General features: G+C 43.6%; 2 protein-coding genes across 6 annotated transcripts in view; one reads left to right on the forward strand and one right to left on the reverse strand.

Moving 5' to 3' along the window:
• Nucleotides 1–218: 218 nt before the first annotated feature.
• Nucleotides 219–11,237, forward strand: LOC101482115 (protein Z-dependent protease inhibitor). Of its 2 annotated transcripts, none has more exons than XM_004573161.4 (6): nt 219–370; nt 5,576–5,867; nt 5,938–6,219; nt 6,536–6,809; nt 6,977–7,124; nt 8,313–11,237. In XM_004573161.4, exons 2-6 carry the CDS (start codon nt 5,582–5,584, stop codon nt 8,493–8,495), a joined length of 1,173 nt encoding a protein of 390 aa, XP_004573218.1. In that variant the 5' UTR covers nt 219–370; nt 5,576–5,581; the 3' UTR covers nt 8,496–11,237. The 2 variants fall into 2 exon arrangements, with proteins under 2 accessions (XP_004573218.1, XP_004573219.1); XM_004573162.2 differs by having other exon boundaries at nt 308–438.
• Nucleotides 11,238–12,149: 912 nt separating this feature from the next.
• ppp4r4 (protein phosphatase 4, regulatory subunit 4) overlaps nt 12,150–19,570 on the reverse strand; it is a 30,246-nt gene continuing 22,825 nt past the window's right edge. For 3 of the 4 annotated variants that reach the window (XM_014411772.3, XM_014411770.3, XM_076874252.1), the window contains exons 12-25: nt 19,416–19,493; nt 19,191–19,274; nt 18,955–19,128; nt 18,744–18,849; nt 18,489–18,636; nt 18,264–18,408; nt 18,118–18,156; nt 17,957–18,028; nt 17,818–17,881; nt 17,667–17,744; nt 17,512–17,602; nt 13,490–13,551; nt 13,017–13,407; nt 12,150–12,405 (exon numbers count right to left, since the gene is read on the reverse strand). In XM_014411772.3, the coding sequence (XP_014267258.1) occupies nt 12,360–12,405; nt 13,017–13,407; nt 13,490–13,551; nt 17,512–17,602; nt 17,667–17,744; nt 17,818–17,881; nt 17,957–18,028; nt 18,118–18,156; nt 18,264–18,408; nt 18,489–18,636; nt 18,744–18,849; nt 18,955–19,128; nt 19,191–19,274; nt 19,416–19,493 (1,578 nt within the window). In that variant the 3' untranslated portion in view covers nt 12,150–12,359. The remainder of the gene's footprint in view (nt 12,406–13,016; nt 13,408–13,489; nt 13,552–17,511; nt 17,603–17,666; nt 17,745–17,817; nt 17,882–17,956; nt 18,029–18,117; nt 18,157–18,263; nt 18,409–18,488; nt 18,637–18,743; nt 18,850–18,954; nt 19,129–19,190; nt 19,275–19,415; nt 19,494–19,570) is intronic. The other variant, XM_014411771.3, reaches the window with a different exon arrangement.

The following is a 19,570-nucleotide window of genomic DNA, read 5'->3' on the forward strand; positions in this document are numbered from 1 at the left end:
CTCATACCCTGTCGTATGATGGTGTTTTGTGATTCACTGAGTGAAAAATTCCACTCTGTCATCTTCTCCAGGTAAGGGGCACAGTCTGTTACCATGATAACTGACGCTTTCCGGAAGAGAAAAACTTGCGTTTCTAGAACGTGATGAACACCACAAAGCGGGGTGAGATCCTTTATGACCGATCAGCTGATCTTATTGAGTTTAAAAAATAGTTTGGTTTGACGTAATATAAAGTTTCGGCTTTTATTTTGAAATGGGCGTGTCGTACTCTGAGCTGTAGTTTCCGGTGAGGGTCGGAATGGGAGCTGGTCGGTGATGCACATCGCGTGAAGCTTCAGATCGAAAATCAGAGATTGAACATCAGCTGCAGGTCAGACCCAGCGTGTTTGTTTCCTGTCGGTTGTTTGCTGTTGTTTACAGCGGTAGACTCGATCATCAGTAAGATTTGTGATTGATTTTCTTCCTGTTGTCAGCTAATCAGCGATCGATCAGTGATCGAGAATTAATTCACATTAAAAGTCTGATCAGGAAATGGAAACAAAAACAAATGACGTCAAGAGATGTTAAGGGCGTGGCCCTATGGACCGATGACGTGGTCGATCACCTGTTCATGTGATTATTGTGATGTCGTGTTTACCTCACAGGTAAGGCCCCGGGCCCTATTTCAGGAAGCCGGTTTAGTGCAAACTCTGAGTAAGTATACCCTGAGTTAACGAAAACTCTGGGTTTTCGGTTTCACAAAGCGAGTTTAGATTAATTCTGAGTGAGTTACTATGACGACACACTCCGTGAAGCTGACCTGCCCCCTAGCAGGTTTACTTCAACTAACCCTGACGTTCTCCGCCTCTTTGTCAGAAACCTGACTGCAGGAAGTGTCAGACATGGCCTGCCCCTTCCTTGAAGAGCCAGTAGATGTTGAAGCCCAAATTCTCCGCAGAGCTCTCCGCCGGGAGAGAGTGATTAGAGCGCGTTTGGACATTTTATCATTTCCTGATGATTTCCTGTGTGAACGTTACCGTTTTTCAGCACAATCTATAATTTATTTGAATAACATCCTCAGGCCTAATATTGCTCATGTGACACATCGCGGACATTCTCTCAGTTCTGTACATATTATTTGTATTGCACTTCGTTTTTTTGCAAACGGGAGCTTTCTGTATAATATTGGTGACGCTGAGCACGTTTCCAAGGCTACCGTCTGTCGGGCAGTCAGGAATGTTACAGTTGCACTGAAACGTCTCCTGTACTCGTTTGTGGTGTTCCCCGGTCATAGACCCACAAGATTTATCAAAGAAGGATTCCACAAAATTGCAGGTATCAGGATGAACAAAACTTAATTCATGATGTGGTGATACTTGAACTACTACTTAAATTTTACATTTATTCTCACGGTTCCCAGGCGTGATTGGCTGTATAGATGGCACTCACATTCCAATCAGGAGCAATGTGAACAGGAAGTCTTTCCACAGCATTAATGTACAGGTACATGGTTCCCTGTAGCATTTCAAACTAACAAATTATGTCATTATAGTAATGGATGCTAATTTGTGTTCTCTGCACTGTGAAGATCATATGTGATGCTGCCAACATTATCACAAATGTGGAAGCCAACTGCTCAGCCTCTGTGAGTGGTGGTGGTGGAGGACCCCCACCTGTTTTTCGGGCCCCCGCTTTTTTTCTAGTGGCTATAATGGGTCACATTTGAGCATACAGAGTAAGCAAATATGTACTTGTAATGTGCTCAGATAATTTCAATAAGTGCTTACAGAAAGAAAATTAGCCTCTAACTGCAATTGATTTACATAGGACAAACAGACAAAGCACTATGGCTCATAATACAATTACACCTTACCTGTTTGGACTATATTTTTATATTTCATTTTTACTTGCTGCCAGGAACGTTTGGGGCCTGTTGGGTTGCACCTGTGCTCACATCACATCACAAAATAAAATGTATAAAATAAAAAATAAAATAAAATGTAATAAAATAACGTGTTAAATGGGTGTAAATCCCTAGATCAATGTTTAAATTAACACTCACGCATTGACTCTGTCGGCTATATTTTGCCATGCATGCTCCCTTTCTTTTGCAGCTGAGGCTGTGTTACTTTTTTTCCGCAAAATTTGCATGTTATCGGCATATGCTGCCATCAGAATTTCGGCCTCAAGCGCTGTAAGATACATTGACTGCGCCTTCTTTCCCTCCGTCTCCATGGTGACTCACTTAATCTGTGCTCCACTGATCAGGGCTTTATGTATCCTCGTGCGCTCGCTTAATTTGGGGTTAAAGCAACTCTGCGTTGATTGAACTAATTGTTATCAGCCTTTCTGAAACCGAATATTCCGAGTTGGACAGTTCAGGGTTACTCAACCCTGAGTATCGTTTTTAACTCTGAGTTTTCTAAACCTGCTTTCTGAAATAGGGCCCAGGGGTCCGTTCTTCGTACCTCGCTAAGTAAGTTAGCTGGATTTGATTGTTGACGATTTCGCGTGACCTTGGATCGTTCGGTTCTCCGAAGCTCATCCGGGACTTGCTGTCATAGCAACAGATCCGTAAGCGTAAACCTGCTTGGGAGCAGGCTTACTTTATGTAAACTGGATTAGATCGCGGCCACTCAGGTATGTCCGCTTCATTTATACGAAAGCAACAGCGATATTTTACCACTGTTTGTCCATAAATAAATATTATCAATGTAACTAAAGATAATGCAGCACTTGATTCTTTTATTGATTTCATACAGATACATACAGGTCATTTCCTTAAAAAAGGGAAATGTACTATTAATCATTCTATTTCATGTATTTGATTATTTCAGATGTAATTCATATTTTAGAGTTGTAATTGTAAGTTACTTCATGTAAGCAAGATGAGAGACCACGGCTATAAAAGCGAAGGTGGATTTGGGAAGTCTGTCGCAGCCACCCATTGCGGAAGGTGCAAGATTGATAAGGAGAGTTTTCAGAATTCAGCGTATATTGCGGGATAGACAGGATCCTTTAGCTCAGCGCGACAGTGTGCTCATAGAGAGATATCGATTTTCCCGTGAGGGTATTATTTACTTAACCAACTGGTTGACGAGGGGGTGCAGGACCACCACCTGTCTTTTTTTGCTCTGCCCTTTTCCTGGTTGCTGTTATAAACAAACAAACAGATTATTTCAGGGTCTCTTTTCAAGAGACTAAAAGCAATATAAGTGATAAATATTACCATGCTGTAGAATATTCTTATATTTCACTTTTACTTGTTCCCATGTTCTAGTGGGTCCTGTTGTGGCTCTAATGTGATAGAGGATATAATGTAATATAATATAATATGATATAATGTAATATAATATAATAAATGTACCCTACCGCCTACTGGTGTTGGCCAGAGGGGCCGATGGCGCGATATGGCAGCCTGGCTTCTGTCAGTCTGCCCCAGGGCAGCTGTGGCTACAACCGTAGCTGCCTCCACCAGTGTGTGAATGTGAGGGGGAATGAATAGTGGCATTGTAAAGCGCTTTGGGTGCCTTGAAAAGCGCTATATAAATCCAATCCATTATTATTATTATTATTAAATTACTTACGAGTTTAATTTGTCAGCAACTTTCTGCCAGCCTTGCTTTTGCAGCCTTTGCAGTGTTCCCTTGCATTTTAATTAAACTCTGAAACTCCTGAAATCCCTCAATCAAGAGTTCTTGCTCTGCTGCCGAAAAATACTGAGCGCGCTCCTTCGACATTTTCGCTGACCAATCAAAGGGTTGCCAATCAATGTTTCTACTATCGATGCGTAGCCCCTGTTAAGCCACCCAGTGATCTCACATTACTTCATCCAGCTATACTAATCGTCAACAACAGGTGTGTTCGGAGAACCGGGATAGCGAGGTCAAAGTAGGCGCGATGATTTGATCTTGGATGTGTCATTTGATCTTGGCTGTAGTAAGCGAGGTACGAAGAACGGACCCCAGGTATAGAGTGGGGCAAAAAAAGTATTTAGTCAGCCACCGATTGTGCAAGTTCCCCCACCTAAAATGATGACAGAGGTCAGTAATTTGCACCAGAGGTACACTTCAACTGTGAGAGACAGAATGTGAAAAAAAATCCATGAATCCACATGGTAGGATTTGTAAAGAATTTATTCGTAAATCAGGGTGGAAAATAAGTATTTGGTCAATAACAAAAATACAACTCAATACTTTGTAACATAACCTTTGTTGGCAATAACAGAGGTCAAACGTTTACTATAGGTCTTTACCAGGTTTGCACACACAGTAGCTGGTATTTTGGCCCATTCCTCCATGCAGATCTTCTCGAGAGCAGTGATGTTTTGGGGCTGTCGCCGAGCAACACGGACTTTCAACTCCCGCCACAGATTTTCTATGGGGTTGAGGTCTGGAGACTGGCTAGGCCACTCCAGGACTTTCAAATGCTTCTTACGGAGCCACTCCTTTGTTGCCCGGGCGGTGTGTTTTGGATCATTGTCATGTTGGAAGACCCAGCCTCGTTTCATCTTCAAAGTTCTCACTGATGGAAGGAGGTTTTGGCTCAAAATCTCACGATACATGGCCCCATTCATTCTGTCCTTAACACGGATCAGTCGTCCTGTCCCCTTGGCAGAAAAACAGCCCCATAGCATGATGTTTCCACCCCCATGCTTCACAGTAGGTATGGTGTTCTTGGGATGCAACTCAGTATTCTTCTTCCTCCAAACACGACGAGTTGAGTTTATACCAAAAAGTTCTACTTTGGTTTCATCTGACCACATGACATTCTCCCAATCCTCTGCTGTATCATCCATGTGCTCTCTGGCAAACTTCAGACGGGCCTGGACATGCACTGGCTTCAGCAGCGGAACACGTCTGGCACTGCGGGATTTGATTCCCTGCCGTTGTAGTGTGTTACTGATGGTGACCTTTGTTACTTTGGTCCCAGCTCTCTGCAGGTCATTCACCAGGTCCCCCCGTGTGGTTCTGGGATCTTTGCTCACCGTTCTCATGATCATTTTGACCCCACGGGATGAGATCTTGCGTGGAGCCCCAGATCGAGGGAGATTATCAGTGGTGTTGTATGTCTTCCATTTTCTGATGATTGCTCCCACAGTTGATTTTTTCACACCAAGCTGCTTGCCTATTGTAGATTCACTCTTCCCAGTGTGGTGCAGGTCTACAATACTTTTCCTGGTGTCCTTCGAAAGCTCTTTGGTCTTGGCCATGGCGGAGTTTGGAGTCTGACTGTTTGAGGCTGTGGACAGGTGTCTTTTATACAGATGATGAGTTCAAACAGGTACCATTCACACAGGTAAACGAGTGGGGGACAGAAAAGCGTCTTACAGAAGACGTTACAGGTCTGTGAGAGCCAGAGATTTTCCTTGTTTGAGGTGACCAAATACTTATTTTCCACCCTAATTTACGAATAAATTCTTTACAAATCCTACCATGTGGATTCATGGATTTTTTTTTCACATTCTGTCTCTCACAGTTGAAGTGTACCTCTGGTGCAAATTACTGACCTCTGTCATCATTTTAAGTGGGGGAACTTGCACAATCGGTGGCTGACTAAATACTTCAGGTTCAGGCTTTGTTTATCTAACACGCAGGACGCCATGACTCACCCGGGCCCCATCTCATTGGTCAGCATTGTCCTCGTACTCCTGCTAAGCCCCGCCTCCTCAGAGACCAGTGCTCTGCAGGACCTGATCAGCAGGAACGCGGACTTTGGCGCCCGTCTGTACCGAGTACTCGCCGCCCGCACTGACGAGAACGTCCTACTGTGTCCGTTCACTTTGTCTGCTGCTCTGACAGTGCTGCTGAGTGCCACCAACGGACAGACCCGCGAGCAGTTGCAGGCGGGACTTACGCTGACCAGGCTGGACGCTCAGACACTCCCAGGTGGGTTTAAGGTCAAGGGTCACCAGATTCTGGTTGTGGTTCAGGTTCTAAGTGGTGCTCCTGTGCTCAGATGTGTTTCAGACTCTGAGGAACGCCATTCCGACAGTCTCTCTGCAGCAGGGTGCGGCCATCTTCCCCTCTCAGAGTGTCCAAGTGGCCTCGTCCTACCTGAACCTGGTTCAGACCAAGCTCGGAGGCACAGTTCAGGGTGTGGACTACACAAATGCTTATGAAGCCATCAACACCATCAACCAGTGGGCGCTGGAGCAGACTGTAGACCAGGTCCAGGATTTCATTTCCGAAGTGGACCATCAGACCCAGCTGCTGCTCGCCGCCGTTACAGCCTACAGAGGTATGTATCATCTGCCAGAGGGCAGGACTTAGAGTGTTGAAGCAGTCCTGCGAGGCTCCACAACTCCACCTCCTCAGTCTTTGAACTAAGGTGTGACAGCTCTTTTGATTGTCCTGTGTTCTTGATCCACGCTCTGCCGGTATGCCGATAGCATGGAGTCCGCATCAACATGCTTAAAATCTCCACACCAATTAAAGTGTCAGGACGTTAATACCGTAGGTCACTAACAGTCCTGTGCATGACTCCTCTGCTGGACGTCAGAAGAACTGCAGCTTGTCTCAATAATATGTTCAAATAAAGTTTCTGTGTGTTTCAGCAAGCTTCACTCCGCCCTTTAATGCGTCGTCCACTCAGGACGAGCGGTTCTATGTGGATAGCTATCATGTCGTCATGGTTCCGATGATGTTTAGGGCCGATAAGTACTTGCTGGCGTACGATGCTGCGGTGAAGGCTGGCGTGCTGAAGCTGCCGATGACAGACGGTGCAGCCATGTTGGCCGTGCTTCCCGATGAAGGTGTGGACGTCACCGCCGTGGAGGAGGAAGTTACGGCTGATAAGATCCAGGCCTGGATCCGCCAGCTGAAGAAGACGTGAGGCCCTCTTCCTTTCCTTTCCTTTCCTTTCCTTTCCTTTCCTTTCCTTTCCTTTCCTTTCCTTTCCTTTCCTTCCTTCCTTCCTCCCTCCCTCCTATACTGTTCTTCCTCCCACTGGCTTCTTAATTAAAACCAGGAAATAAATGTTCTTCTTTTGTAAATAGGAAATTGGAGGTACAGTTTCCTCGCTTTTCATTGGACCGTTCATACTCACTTAAGGATGCACTGCAGACTCTTGACATCACCCAGGTGTTTCAGGATGACGCTGACCTCAGCAACATGGGTGGAGCTGAAGGGTCCAAACTTAAACAGGTGAGTGTCTGCCACATTAAGAGCTGTTTGGATATGAGGCATCTCCACCTGGAGGGGGTTGTGATGTCATCACAACCACCTGGAGGGGGGTTGTGATGACATCAAAGGGCAGAGTTCAGAATAAATTCTCTTTATGGTTAAACCTGTAATTCCAGGTGTTGGAGCTATTTATTCTTTATTTTTATTATTTTTGAAATTTGTTAAAGCTTGTTGTTGGTTTACTCATATTTTCGGGTTGTTTGCTAGTTTAATTTGTAGGTTAATACTTCTTTTTCTTTTTTTGTTGTTATTGTTTATCTTGTTAAGTCAGGTAGGAAGAACTCTAGGACCATTTTCTGTAAGTAAAAGGACTGGTATAGGACCAGCATGCACTGGGGTGGGCCTATGGTTTTTACCAGTTTTTCCTTCCCACTGTTGCCAAAGTGGCATCATATGACTGTTGGATTTTTCTCTGTATGTATTATTGTAGGGTCTACATTACAATATAAAGCACCTTGAGGCAACCGTTGCTGAGATTTGGCGCTGTATAAATAAAAAAACAAAAAAACAAAAAACAAGAGCCTGGAGCATCTAACATCCAGCCAAAAGGGGTAAAAAGTTGCCGGTCAATCACTTTTTATGTGATCACAAGCGTCCCCTGGGTCATCATCCTTTCTGAAACATAGGACTGAGCCCTGAACTGTGGTCAGAGGTCAGGAAGCCCTTTTCACCACCAAATTTCATAAAGGACTAGAAACCTTTTTGCCCTCAGTTATCTCCTTCAAGTTGCCATTACAGAGAATACAGGTTTAAGTCATTTCAGTGTTCGCTTCACTTTTCAGACCCAGACATTACGTCCATATTTTAGAGTGTCCATGGTCACAGAGATTTGATCACCTGATGATGACATCTGTGTTGATTTATTCAGGAAAGGTTTAAATCAGGGGTGTCGAACTCCAGGCCTCGCGTGCCGGTGTCCTGCAGGTTTTGAATCGCACCCTGGGTTAACACACCTGAATCAAATGATTAGTTCATTACCAGGCCTCTGGAGAACTTCGAGAAATGCTGAGGAGTCATTTAGCCCTTTAAATCAGCTGTGTTGGATCAAGGACACATCTAAAACCTCCAGGACACCGGCACTCGAGGCCTGGAGGTGCCTAACCCTGGTTTAAATAATCGAGATTCTGCTGTGGTTTCTTCTCCACTCAGGTGTATCATACGTCCGTCATCTCCGTTGAAGAGAGCAGCAGTGACACCAGCGCCGGAAATGCAGTGTTCTCCTCACCTCCTCCTCGACTGACATTCAACAGACCCTTCATCTTCATCATCTACCATCAAAGCACCAGTGGCCTGATGTTCATTGGCCGAGTCAACGACCCCACCTGCAAATAAATGGGCCCAAACACCAACCCAAGCCTCCCCGGCGGCAAACAGTCACCCCCCCCCGTCCCATCTTCTAATGATGTCCTGTGACAAATATTAGCTAGATATATAACAGCGATTTACATTATTAATTCTGTTAGCGTCCCATTAGCGGCTTGTCTGTAACATTCTCTCTGACATCTGACTGTAACATCTTTATCATTATCAATAAGAGCACAGTCACACTAGGAAAAACAATGGTTGGAGATCACGGTGTGACCGTATGCAGTCACCTTGTGATCTCTGTGAAGCTTTGAGATGGTCACTTTGAAGACAGAAAGTAGTTATTAGAGGAACCACTCCTACTCAGCTGCTGTCTTCAGGCCAACATTGGTGGATTAAGATGTGATAAAGGGTTGATCAATTAGTAAGAAGATTTTCATATTTTGGAGTTCTGTATCCACAGTAAGAAAGCGTCGCTATGAGGGCATCTCTAAAGAATTACTAGGTAAATGGTTCTAGAGCTGCTTTAATGGACCCATAAAGAAGAACAGACACACTCCTGAATGAAAGAATCAACACCCGTGGTCCATGGTGATGTGATACAGAGTTGAGTCATTTTCATTTTATTCCCTCAGACTCTGAAAGATTGCCTTTGATCTCAGTGAATGGAGCAAGACTCCTTCCCAAGTTCACAGTTGAGGCAGGAATGCAGAAGAAAAATCCTTCATCAAAGCGGTCTGTTTTCTTAAGAATCTACTGAGTATAAATTTTTATCACTTCTTTCTTTAAACTGGCCGCATTTTCTGTTGTTGCAGTTTGACACATACATGGCACAGCTGGATTTAGTTCTTTTGTGGTAAACATTTGTCTTGTATTTGGAGAATGCGTAAGTCTTTGCACGCATTAATTGAACCCATTTAACATATTGTGACGTTCAAACATTCTAAAACACTGACATGGCCACATTAATAGCTGCATGTTGGCAGAGATACATTTTGCATTATGGCCTATTGAGGGAAGTAAAAGAAGGAAATATGAATGTAGCTCTGTGTGTGCGCACACGTTTTTGTTGTGTACTGATCTCTGTGAAGAATAAAGACTTTTAAAGCCACTCTGCTCTAAAAGGCAATAGGACCTTGCATCCACAGTGTGTTGGGATTCTCCTTCTTCCTCTCCTTGATGCTCCATCAAGTTCAGTTTTGCTCAGTTTAAGTCAAATCCCAGTATTTGTCTTGATGCATGCTCAATCATCTAGTTAAGGAAATCCCCAAAAAGTTGATTCTGTTCATCTGGACGTTTTCAGTGGGAGAAACGTTTCGTCATCATAAGGTGACTTCTTCAGTCTCAGCTGACTGCAGGTTTCCAACCTTATAAACAGTACATTTGCACAATAACTGAAACTAGCCCACTGAATTTCTCTCTGTGAATGGTACTCATGGCTATTGATCAATAGTGGTTGACCAATGGTCATGACAAGTTGCATATAATTGATCAAGGAACTGACCTCGCAGCCCATTATTCAGTGGGCTGGTTTTAGTCATTGTGCAAATGTACTGTTAGGTTTTGTATTGTTGATTGTCATTTATGCTTAGAAATATCTACTTATATATGCTTAGAGTTTTATAATTAGTTGTAGATTGGTAGAGGTTTGATCCTTGATAGTCTGCAAACTTTGTGTGCATTAGAGAGCACTCTGGGAGCATGGGAGAGGTCGTACCTTGTCTTATTGTTTTATGGTAGGATAAACGTATCTATACCTGTTTTAGGCTAAGTGCCTTTTGTTTAGATGAACTGCTGGACTTCCAGACCAGCAGGTTTAGGGAAGTCATTTATGGGGTCACACTCTGACCCCACACACACACACACTTACACAATACACAGGCAACGTACTCTTTGTTTGTATGTAGACGTCATATGTTAAATATGTTAATGAACCTATGTATATTCATGTAACCTCAATAAAAGAGCAGTGTTACGGGGGAGTGGACAAGAGCAACTGGGGTCAAGCGAAGGAACGGCGTTTGTCCGGTTCTCTCCCGTGCACGAGAAACATGAAGAACTTTGCCTACTTCGTGTCTTGCTTGCTGTGTAATTATATTGTCTTCAACGTTCCAGCGAATAGGTTTGTAGCTTGAACCTATCATGTACTGTTTATAAGGTTGGAAACCTGCAGTGACTTGAGACTGAAGAAGTCACCTGATGATGACAAAACGTTTCTCACTGAAAACGTCCAGACGAACAGAATCAACTTTTTCAGAAGTCCCAGTATCACTGTGGAGCAGGGATATGTTAGGGTTAACGCTCAAAGTGAGTACTGAGTAAAGTGCGACAGGACAGAGCCAAAGTTTTAAGGCTGAGTAATTTATCCATGTTGGCAATCTGTCTGTGTTTATAAGTTAGATGATTGAGTGATAGGTTGCCGGATTACTTACAATCAGCCCCAGACGTGAAAAGAATTCAGTGCAGTCATTGGCTGATTTCTCCTGGTCACATGAAGGTTACTCTCCTGTTTTTTCCTCTAGTGTGACTGAGGCCATAGTTTCACAGAGAATATAGATAATATTCATCAGTAATTTCAGTAAGTTAGCTCTGATATTTTATTTTTGTTTGTTTTAACTGTTGTTTTTTTTTTAATTCTTTTCCACTTTTGAAACTTCTATGTGAAACTCTGATGTAGACCTCTCCATCAGCTGCACATTGTGTTTACAGCTGATTAGCATGTTGTGTATCCTGTGCTGTTGCATTTATATTAAACCTATTTAACGTGAATCCTCCGCAGTACTGATGTGTTCATAGGTGCTCACCTGTGGAAGAAGTATTCTCAACCTCCGCTGATGTACAAATATCAAGTAAAAGTACTGCATTACATGTAGGGTTTTTCAGTCCTGGTTTGTTCACCGTGACTGGTGATTGATTATGTATGACTTTGTTAGATAACCAGTAAGGAAACGTGTTAATGCTGCAGGTGGAGTGGGATTGATATTCACTTTTTTCTGATCTTTGGATCATATGAACTTTTATTGAAATGACACTATGAGAGAAGCTCAGAGAAAAAAGTCACAGGACAGCAGCTGAAACCTTTTACCCAGGGGTGTCAAACTTAAATGAGCTGTGTGCCACTCCTGGCACTGTCGTCTCATTGGAGGGCCACTTTAATGTTCAAGTAGTACAAAACAAACAAACAAGAAAACACCCACAAATATTTCCTAATATGTAGTGTTTGTTTGTTTGGTTTTTAAAAAAAAATTCAAATATTGTATATTGACAGGACAATTTTTTTCTCTCTCTCTTAACTAACGGAAGCCTTTCATTGAATGACCAAATAAACATGTTGGTCCTCTCTTTCTGGCTAGACATGTGGCAGCACTTCTGCTATCATTTTGTTCATATTTAACAGAATAAAAATGCAGTGTACACATTAGTTTTTGACTCTCACTGAACTAACACAGCCAATCCCTCAGCATGTTTGTACTCTGGTCACATTGCCTTGCTGTCCATTTTTGGCTTTTTAAAGAACTTGTTTTAACATTGCACTCAACAACAAACAAATCCTCCCTAACAAAAAAAGTAACTTCACAGATCAAACTGCATTATATTTCTTCACATTAACATAGGGAGCCCCCCCCCCCCCGGGCCACGAGTTTGAGACCCCTGCTTTAACCAATAAGAACACAGCAACAATTTGTGGGTGGACTCTTTTACTGAATCAATCAGGTGGCAGGATGAGATCATCAGTCTACACAGTTCTCAATAGATACAGGTAGAATCAGACTCCCCTGTCTCTGATGAGGTCCTGATGTATTCTGGGTAATGTCCTGAAGCTGAATGGAAACTCTTTTCTGAATGCTGACTGGCTAATGGCCTAGTGGAGGTATGATGATGTCATCATCTTCAGTCTCGTCCCGATTGGACGCTGAAAGAGTTCGACTTCCTGTTTCTGCAAAATATGAGAAAATGAAACCAGATCAGACTTCTTACTCAGTAGCCCTGAGATCAGCTGATCAAAGGTCAATCAATAATCAATAACTTTATTGCTTTGCGTTCATCTGTATGGGCAAAGAAAACCGCCATCATGGTGGTTAGAAAATAAAAGGTGGGGCCTCCTAAGGAGCTGAATTCTGGATCATGGTGAAGGATTTATGTTTAAACTTTAAACAGGAGTGTAATGGGAAAAGATAATAAAGTGTAGATAAAAAATAAACTGTGGCTCAAACAGTTTACGATGTGGTTCTTATCTCATGGTAATTCTGTGGTGTCCACAGATGGCTGTTTCTGTCCTCTAATAGATTGACTACTGAAAACTTTGGACAGTCACCGAAGTTTAAACCATTGTTTAATATTTGCAAAGATTTAAACATCAGTAGAAATTTGCCCTTACATTAACTGTCCTTACATTAACTGTATGGAGGAAGAAATAAATAACAGAGCTCTCTGAAAGTTATCCTCAATGATCCTCAAAACTGTTTGGTCCCAAAGCACCTGAACTCACTTTTTCTAATTCCATGTTGTGGAACAGGACCCAGGTTTATGCTAGAACAAAGAACTTACATGGATAGCTTCCTGGACTGGCCTTCCTTCATGCCGCACCCCCGATCCATTGTTTTACTGCGCTGATCCAAGGTACTGGTCCTGTGGTCTCTCTGCTCTAGAGTACTGGTCCTGTGGTCTCGCTGATCCAAGGTACTGGTTCTGTGGTCTCTCTGGTCCAATGTACTGGTTCTGTGATCCATTATATTGTTCCTGTGATCCATGTTAACTGTCCTGTAGTCAAGTGTATTAGGCCTGTGGTCTCTCTGCTCTAGATTACTGGTCCTGTGGTCTCTCTGGTCCAGCGTACTGGCCCTGTCCAGGAGACTAGTGGTGTTGCTACGGATCAGGACTGGCATGGAGGAGGCAGACTGGGCTCCCATGCTGAAGTGAGCTGTCCTTAAAGAGTCATCTGTAAGAGACATGAAAACAGTAAAGACACTCATATAGAGACTGACTTTGAAGTCGATCAGGCCTGAGTGTCAGTAAGCTACCTTTACTGGTCAACATGGAGGCCTTCCCAGATGCAGATCCACTGCTCAGCTCTTTGACCTTCCTGAAACACACAATTGATAAATCAACTAGAATATAATGGACTTCTGGAACCTGACGCCAACACACACCCATTCTCAAACCGATGGATGCATCAGAGTCAGGTTGGATTTTGGTGTCTTTACAGAAGATACATAAACATTACTGTTTTGAAAATGTGAAGCTGGGTGTGCTAGCTAGCAAAGTGTGGAGTAAGGTCTTTCTCAGAGCTTGTTTAGAGTTAAAAAAAAAAGTTTCTAATTAAAAGAGCTAATTTTATACAAACCAACCTAAAAAATTTCCAACACACACAAACACGCTAACAAGATACATGTTCATCTGTGGATTAATCAGTGCCATAGAATTATAAGTCTTTACAGTCCAAATTAATGAAAATACAGTCCAAATCAAAAGTTTAAGACCACTTAAAAATGGCATAAAATCGCATTTTGCATTGTTGGATCTTAACAAGGTTCTAAGTAGAGCTTTAACATGCAACAAGAAGAAATGGGAGTGAGACAAAACATTCTTTGAACATGCAATTTATTGAAAACAACGCCTAAACTGAAACAGGCTGTTACAGCTGATCAAAAGTTTAAGACCACACCTGCAAAGAACCCCGTAAACCCCCCAAAACAGAAATCAAATTCCAAACATGAACTCAGTAATGAGTAGCTTCACCGTTATTGCTGTTCATTTCAAATATTCGTATTCGTTGCGGCATGCTTGATGCAAGAGTTTCCATGAGGTGTCTGGGACCATTCTCCAAGTGGTGAAGACGGCCACATGAAGGGCATCTACTGTCTGGAACTGTTTTCCATTTTTGTTAAGTACCCTTACCATCCGTCCTGAAAGGTTCTCAATTGGATTTAGATCAGGGGAACACACATGATAGATGTTATTTTACTGGAAGAAGTACCTTGTCCTGTGGACATTGTGTACTATAGCATTGTCTTGTTGAAAAATACCGATTGTTAGTACACAGACGAGTGTTCTCAGTCATGAAGGATGCTCTCTGCAACATCTGGACATAGCCAATGGCCGTTTGACGCTCCTGCACCTCCTGAAGCTCCATTGTTCCACTGAAGGAAAAAGCACCCCAGACCATTATGGCGCCCCCTCCACTGTGGCATGTAGAAAACATCGCAGGTGAGATCTGCTTGTCATGCCAGTAATGTTGGACACCATCAGGACCATCAAGGTTAAATTTTTTCTCATCAGAGAATAAAACTTTCTTCCACCTTTCAATGTCCCATGTTTGGTGCTCTCTTGCAAAGTCCAAATGGTCAGTTCTGTAGCGTTCAAGGAGACGAGGCCTTTGAAGACATTTTTTGTTTTTGAAGCCCATTAGTCTCAGATGTCATCTGATGATTATGGGGCTGCAGTCGGCACCAGTAACGCCTTAATTTGGGTCAAGGATCTTCCAGTGTCTTGACGGACAGCCAATTGGATCCTCCAGCTCAGTGCTAGTGAAATTTATTTGGATTTTCCACTTGACTCTTCTGCTCCATAAATCTCAGGATCATTTAAGAAATTCCAAATGACCGTCTTACTGCATCCCACCTCAGCAGTGATGGCGAGCAGCAAGAGACCCTGCTTATGCAGTTCAACAACATGACCACGTTCAAAAAGGGAAAGTTTCTTTGCCTTTGCCATCAGAATGTCATGACAGTGTGACCTCCTGACAGAAAATGACAATGAATCCACATTTTTGGCCTTTTAAAGGCATGTGGTCCTAAACTTTTGATCAGCTGTAAAACAGCCCATTTCAGTTTAAGCATTGTTCTCAATAAATTTAATGCTCAAAAAATTGTTGTGTCTCACTCCCATTTCTTCTTGTTGCATGTTGAAGCTCTACATGGAACCTTGTTAAGCTCCAGCCATACATAATATGAGTTTTTGCCATTTTTCAAGTGGTTTTAAACGTTTGATCAGGATTGTATGAAGCAGGGACCCTGACATTACACACAGGATACTGAGATGGTGCCTACTGCTACCCCTGATAAGGTACCTGTTGAATATCATTTAGATAAGAAGGTATCGGGTCCGCGAGATCTTCAACGCACACCTCCGGCAGAGCTTCAACAGCATTCCAAGGGAGACTGGGGACATTGAGTCCGAATGGACCATGTTCAGCGTCTCCATTGCCAAAGCTGCTGCATTGAGCTGCGGCCGCAAGGTGGTTGGTGACTGCTGTGGTGGTGATCCCCGAACCAAATGGTGGACACCAGAGGTGAAGGTATCGACAGGCCAAGCGGAATGCGGCACGGGCAGTGGCTGAAGCAAAAATTCGGGTGTGGGAGGAGTTCGGAGAGGCCATGGAAAAAGACTTTCGGACTGCCTTGAAGAGATTCTGGCAAACCGTCAGGCGTCTCAGGAGGGGAAAGCGGTGCTCTACCTGCACTGTGTATAGTGCTGGCGGAGCGCTGCTGACATCGACTGAGAAATTTGTCAGGCGGTGGAAGGAATTGGGATTGGGGCTGCGGCTGCAGTGATGCGGACACTGCACCCGCCCGTCGTGGTGAAGAGGGAGCTGAGTGTAAATGCGAAGCTCTCAATTTACCGGTCGATCTACGTCCCTACCCTCACCTATGGCCATGAGCTGTAACCGAAAGAACAAGATCGCGAATACAAGCGGCAGAAGTGAGCTTCCTCCGAAGGGTGGATGGCCTCCCTTAGAAATAGGATGAGAAGTTCATGCCATCCGGGAGGGGTTCAGAGTAGAGCAGCTGCTGCTCCACATCGAAAGGAGCCAGCTGAGGTGGTTCGGGCATTCGACAAGGATGCCTCCTGGGCGCCTCTTGGGTGAGGTGTTCCGGGCATGTCCCACCGGGAGGAGGCCCCGGGGCAGACCCAGGGGCAGACCCAGGACATGCTGGAGAGATTATATCTCTCGGCTGGCCTGGGAACGCCTTGGTGTTCCCCCGGATAAGCTGGAGGAGGTGGCTGGGGAGAGGGAGGTCTGGGCCTCTCTGCTTAGGCTGCTGCCTCGGATAAAGCGGATGAAGATGGATGGATGGATGGTATTGGGTCTTTAAGATAAGATGGAGCATGATTATTCAAGACTTTTATGTGTTAAGTAAGGATTTTAAGCTTGATTCTGGAAGCCAGTGAAGGGAAGCCAATACAGGAGAAATATGCTCTCTCTTTCTAGTCCCTATCAGTACTCTTGCATTTGGATTAACTGAAGGCTTTTCATGGAATTTTTAGGACATCCTGATAATAATGAATTACAGTAGTCCAGCCTTGAAGTAAGTAAATATTTCAAATTTTAGAAATATTACACAAATGGAAGAAAGCAGTCCTAAATATTTGTTTAATATGTAAATTGAAGGACATATCCTGGTTAAAAATAACTCCAAGGTCCTCACAGTGTTACTGGAGGCCAAGGTAATGCCATCCATTGTGTATCTGTTGCCATAAGGATGTTTATATAATTTTTTGTCAATGTCATAGCTGTAATTGCAAGTGGAATCTGTTACTTTTTTTTTCATTTAGTTGAAATGGTGCTGATTTTATTTTGAAGGTCAAGCTTGCCTAAACAATTATTGCACTGCTCGTGTGTGAGAGTGGGTATAAGCTACCGGTAAGCAAGTAGGAAGCAGGAACGTGCAATGTGCTGGGTAAAAGCTTTAACTAAAAAAGTGGACAATTGTAAAGAAACTTCAGAAGAATGGCAACCAGTTCATTTTGCGACATGCAGCCAACGAGGCATTATTAGCATGATCTTTTTTTTACTGTAATAAATGTTATTTTACATGTGGTCTTATTTTGTATTAATGGTCTTTACTTTGTCAATATTATATATAATATTCACAGTTGGTCACAGATGAGATCTTTGTATAGCAGAATTCAAACCTCAGGCTAGACTCAGAATGACCTTTGTATCAGCCTTGTTAATACAGAGACACACATTTTTTCTGTGCTGCAGAAGGTTTACATGTATGTAATTAAGGGTGAGGGTGGAGGAAGTTGATGTTCTTACAGAGATCTGTCTGAGGTCACAGGTTTAGATGTTGTCGGCTGACTGGTGAGGGACCGACTCCGTGACAGCTTTGCCTTTCTCATCTCTTTACCTGCACAGAGAGGAGATCATCATCACCGTCATCACCATCATTAACATCATCATCATCGTCTCACCATAGGAGGATGAGGCGCCTGCAGATGAGGACACAGACATGGACTTGGTGGCAGATAGACTGGTCTTGCTGTCTCTTCCTGTCAAAGAAACATGGTTTACAGACTGAACTGCAGGTCTAAATTTCTGCTGAGACTGCCCCCCCCAGCTCACTTTTTCTCTCCGGGTGTTTGTCAGAGTTCAGTTTTCCTTCATTCTGCTGCCTCTCCAGCTGTTCCTGACAACACAAAGACATTTTTATAACAAAGCAAGGCAGCTCAGGCTGTAGTCTAGTAGCAGGTCTCAGACTCACCATCTCCAGCAACAGCGTCTCCTCCTTCTCCTTCTTCTGGTCCAACAAGTCCCTCTCCTGCCTCTTATGAAACTGTCCACAGACACAAGACATGAAGGAGGTTAGAGGTCAGTAGTAAACCTGTATTCTCATTTCAGCTCCATGTTAAAGCAACTTCTTACAGGTTCTGAGAGGTCTAGTTTGTCCAGTTCCAAGACTGTCTGGAAAAGACGATGGAAACATTGATCACCTTCATCAACAACACAGTCAGAATCTGAAGTCTGCAGACCTGAATATCTGGAATAGTCTGGACTCTGGTAGGCGTTACCTTGCGAATCATGGCCACCACATCTTTGTCTTTCTCTTTGCAAAGCAGCTTCTGGACGCAGAAGTCAAGTTTCTGTAGCAGCTGTTTGTCAGCTGGCAGACGAAGCGAAGAACGCAACCTGGGCAGCAACTGGCACAGCTTGTACCTGAGAGCCAGAAAGGTGTGTTTAGTAGGATGTCGGACAGATTTGCCAATGTCTCATTGGACGAAATGAGTATGATGTACCTGACATTGGCAACTGGGTCATGGACTAGCTCCAGTGCTGGAATCAGGAAATGTTTGTTGAAGTATTTTCTGGAGAAAATCTCTGTGGCAGTTTCACAAACATCTAGGAACCTCAGACGATGCCAGTAGCTGCGTCCCTGAGCCAGATCTGAGATTATCAGATTGTCAGCATTTACATGTTAGCTGCATTCCTATTGATGTTCTGCTGTTCAAATATCAGAGTAAAAGTGCCAGAAGAACCAGAAATGTTCTGACCTTGTATGAGTCGCCCCATCATCTCCTGACGCTGCTCCTGTTTGCGGTTGTAGCGCAGGAATGTGCAGAATGTGCGAGCTGCCGCCTTCTGTACCGGCAACACTTTCTGCAACCAAAACAGCAGTGTTATTGTCACAGGTTCACCTGTGGGATACTATGGGATATTGTATGTAGCATGCTGTGACGTGGTGTGGCATGTGGCAGTGCTCACATTGGTGGTGAGGATAATGAAGATGCGAGGTGAGAAGCTCTGGTGTAGCAGCTCTCCAGGAAGCAGTCTTGCCAGGCAGCTATAACGTTGTAGCAGCTTCTCGTGAAGCCGCCAACGTAAGGAACGTCCAATCTTCTGTTCAGCTAACAGTAGTCCTGCCATCAGATCTGGGAACTTGATTAAAGGAAGCAATGAGAGATAAACTAAAGTGAAAATGAAAATTTTTATTTTCTCACCTTATTGTCCAACGTCTGGTTCTCTCCTCGTGACAGAACTGCCTCCAAAGTTTCTTCTACATGAGTCATCAGAGCATCCAGCACCTCAAGAGAAAATCCAACATAACACTTTATTCAAATAAAACCTGATGTATGATTTTCTAAACTGTGACATCACAGAAAGTTATTGGCATTTGGCCCTAAATCCTGATTGATGAAACAGTGATAGTGGGCATTGCCGCTCACCTCCAGTGCATCATCCTGAAGCAGACACAGAAGTTCTTTGTGGACCAGCTGGACTTTTGAACCAAGCAACTTGACCACCTGACAGCAAGGTGGGAAAGGAAGCAGTCAATCAGAGTGAGGCAATCATTTAGCAATTTTATTTGATCATTTATGTC

The sequence above is a fragment of the Maylandia zebra genome, linkage group LG15, assembly GCF_041146795.1.
Source record: "Maylandia zebra isolate NMK-2024a linkage group LG15, Mzebra_GT3a, whole genome shotgun sequence".
NCBI classification, from domain to species: domain Eukaryota; kingdom Metazoa; phylum Chordata; class Actinopteri; order Cichliformes; family Cichlidae; genus Maylandia; species Maylandia zebra.

Bases quoted from the DNA above. Each gene is read 5' to 3' on its own strand.
- LOC101482115 (XM_004573161.4), top strand. From the start codon at position 5,582: ATGACTCACCCGGGCCCCATCTCATTGGTCAGCATTGTCCTCGTACTC. The intron at 5,868-5,937 runs GTGGGTTTAAGG...TCCTGTGCTCAG, and splicing joins GGACGCTCAGACACTCCCAG to ATGTGTTTCAGACTCTGAGG. The intron at 7,125-8,312 runs GTGAGTGTCTGC...TTCTCCACTCAG, and splicing joins AAGGGTCCAAACTTAAACAG to GTGTATCATACGTCCGTCAT.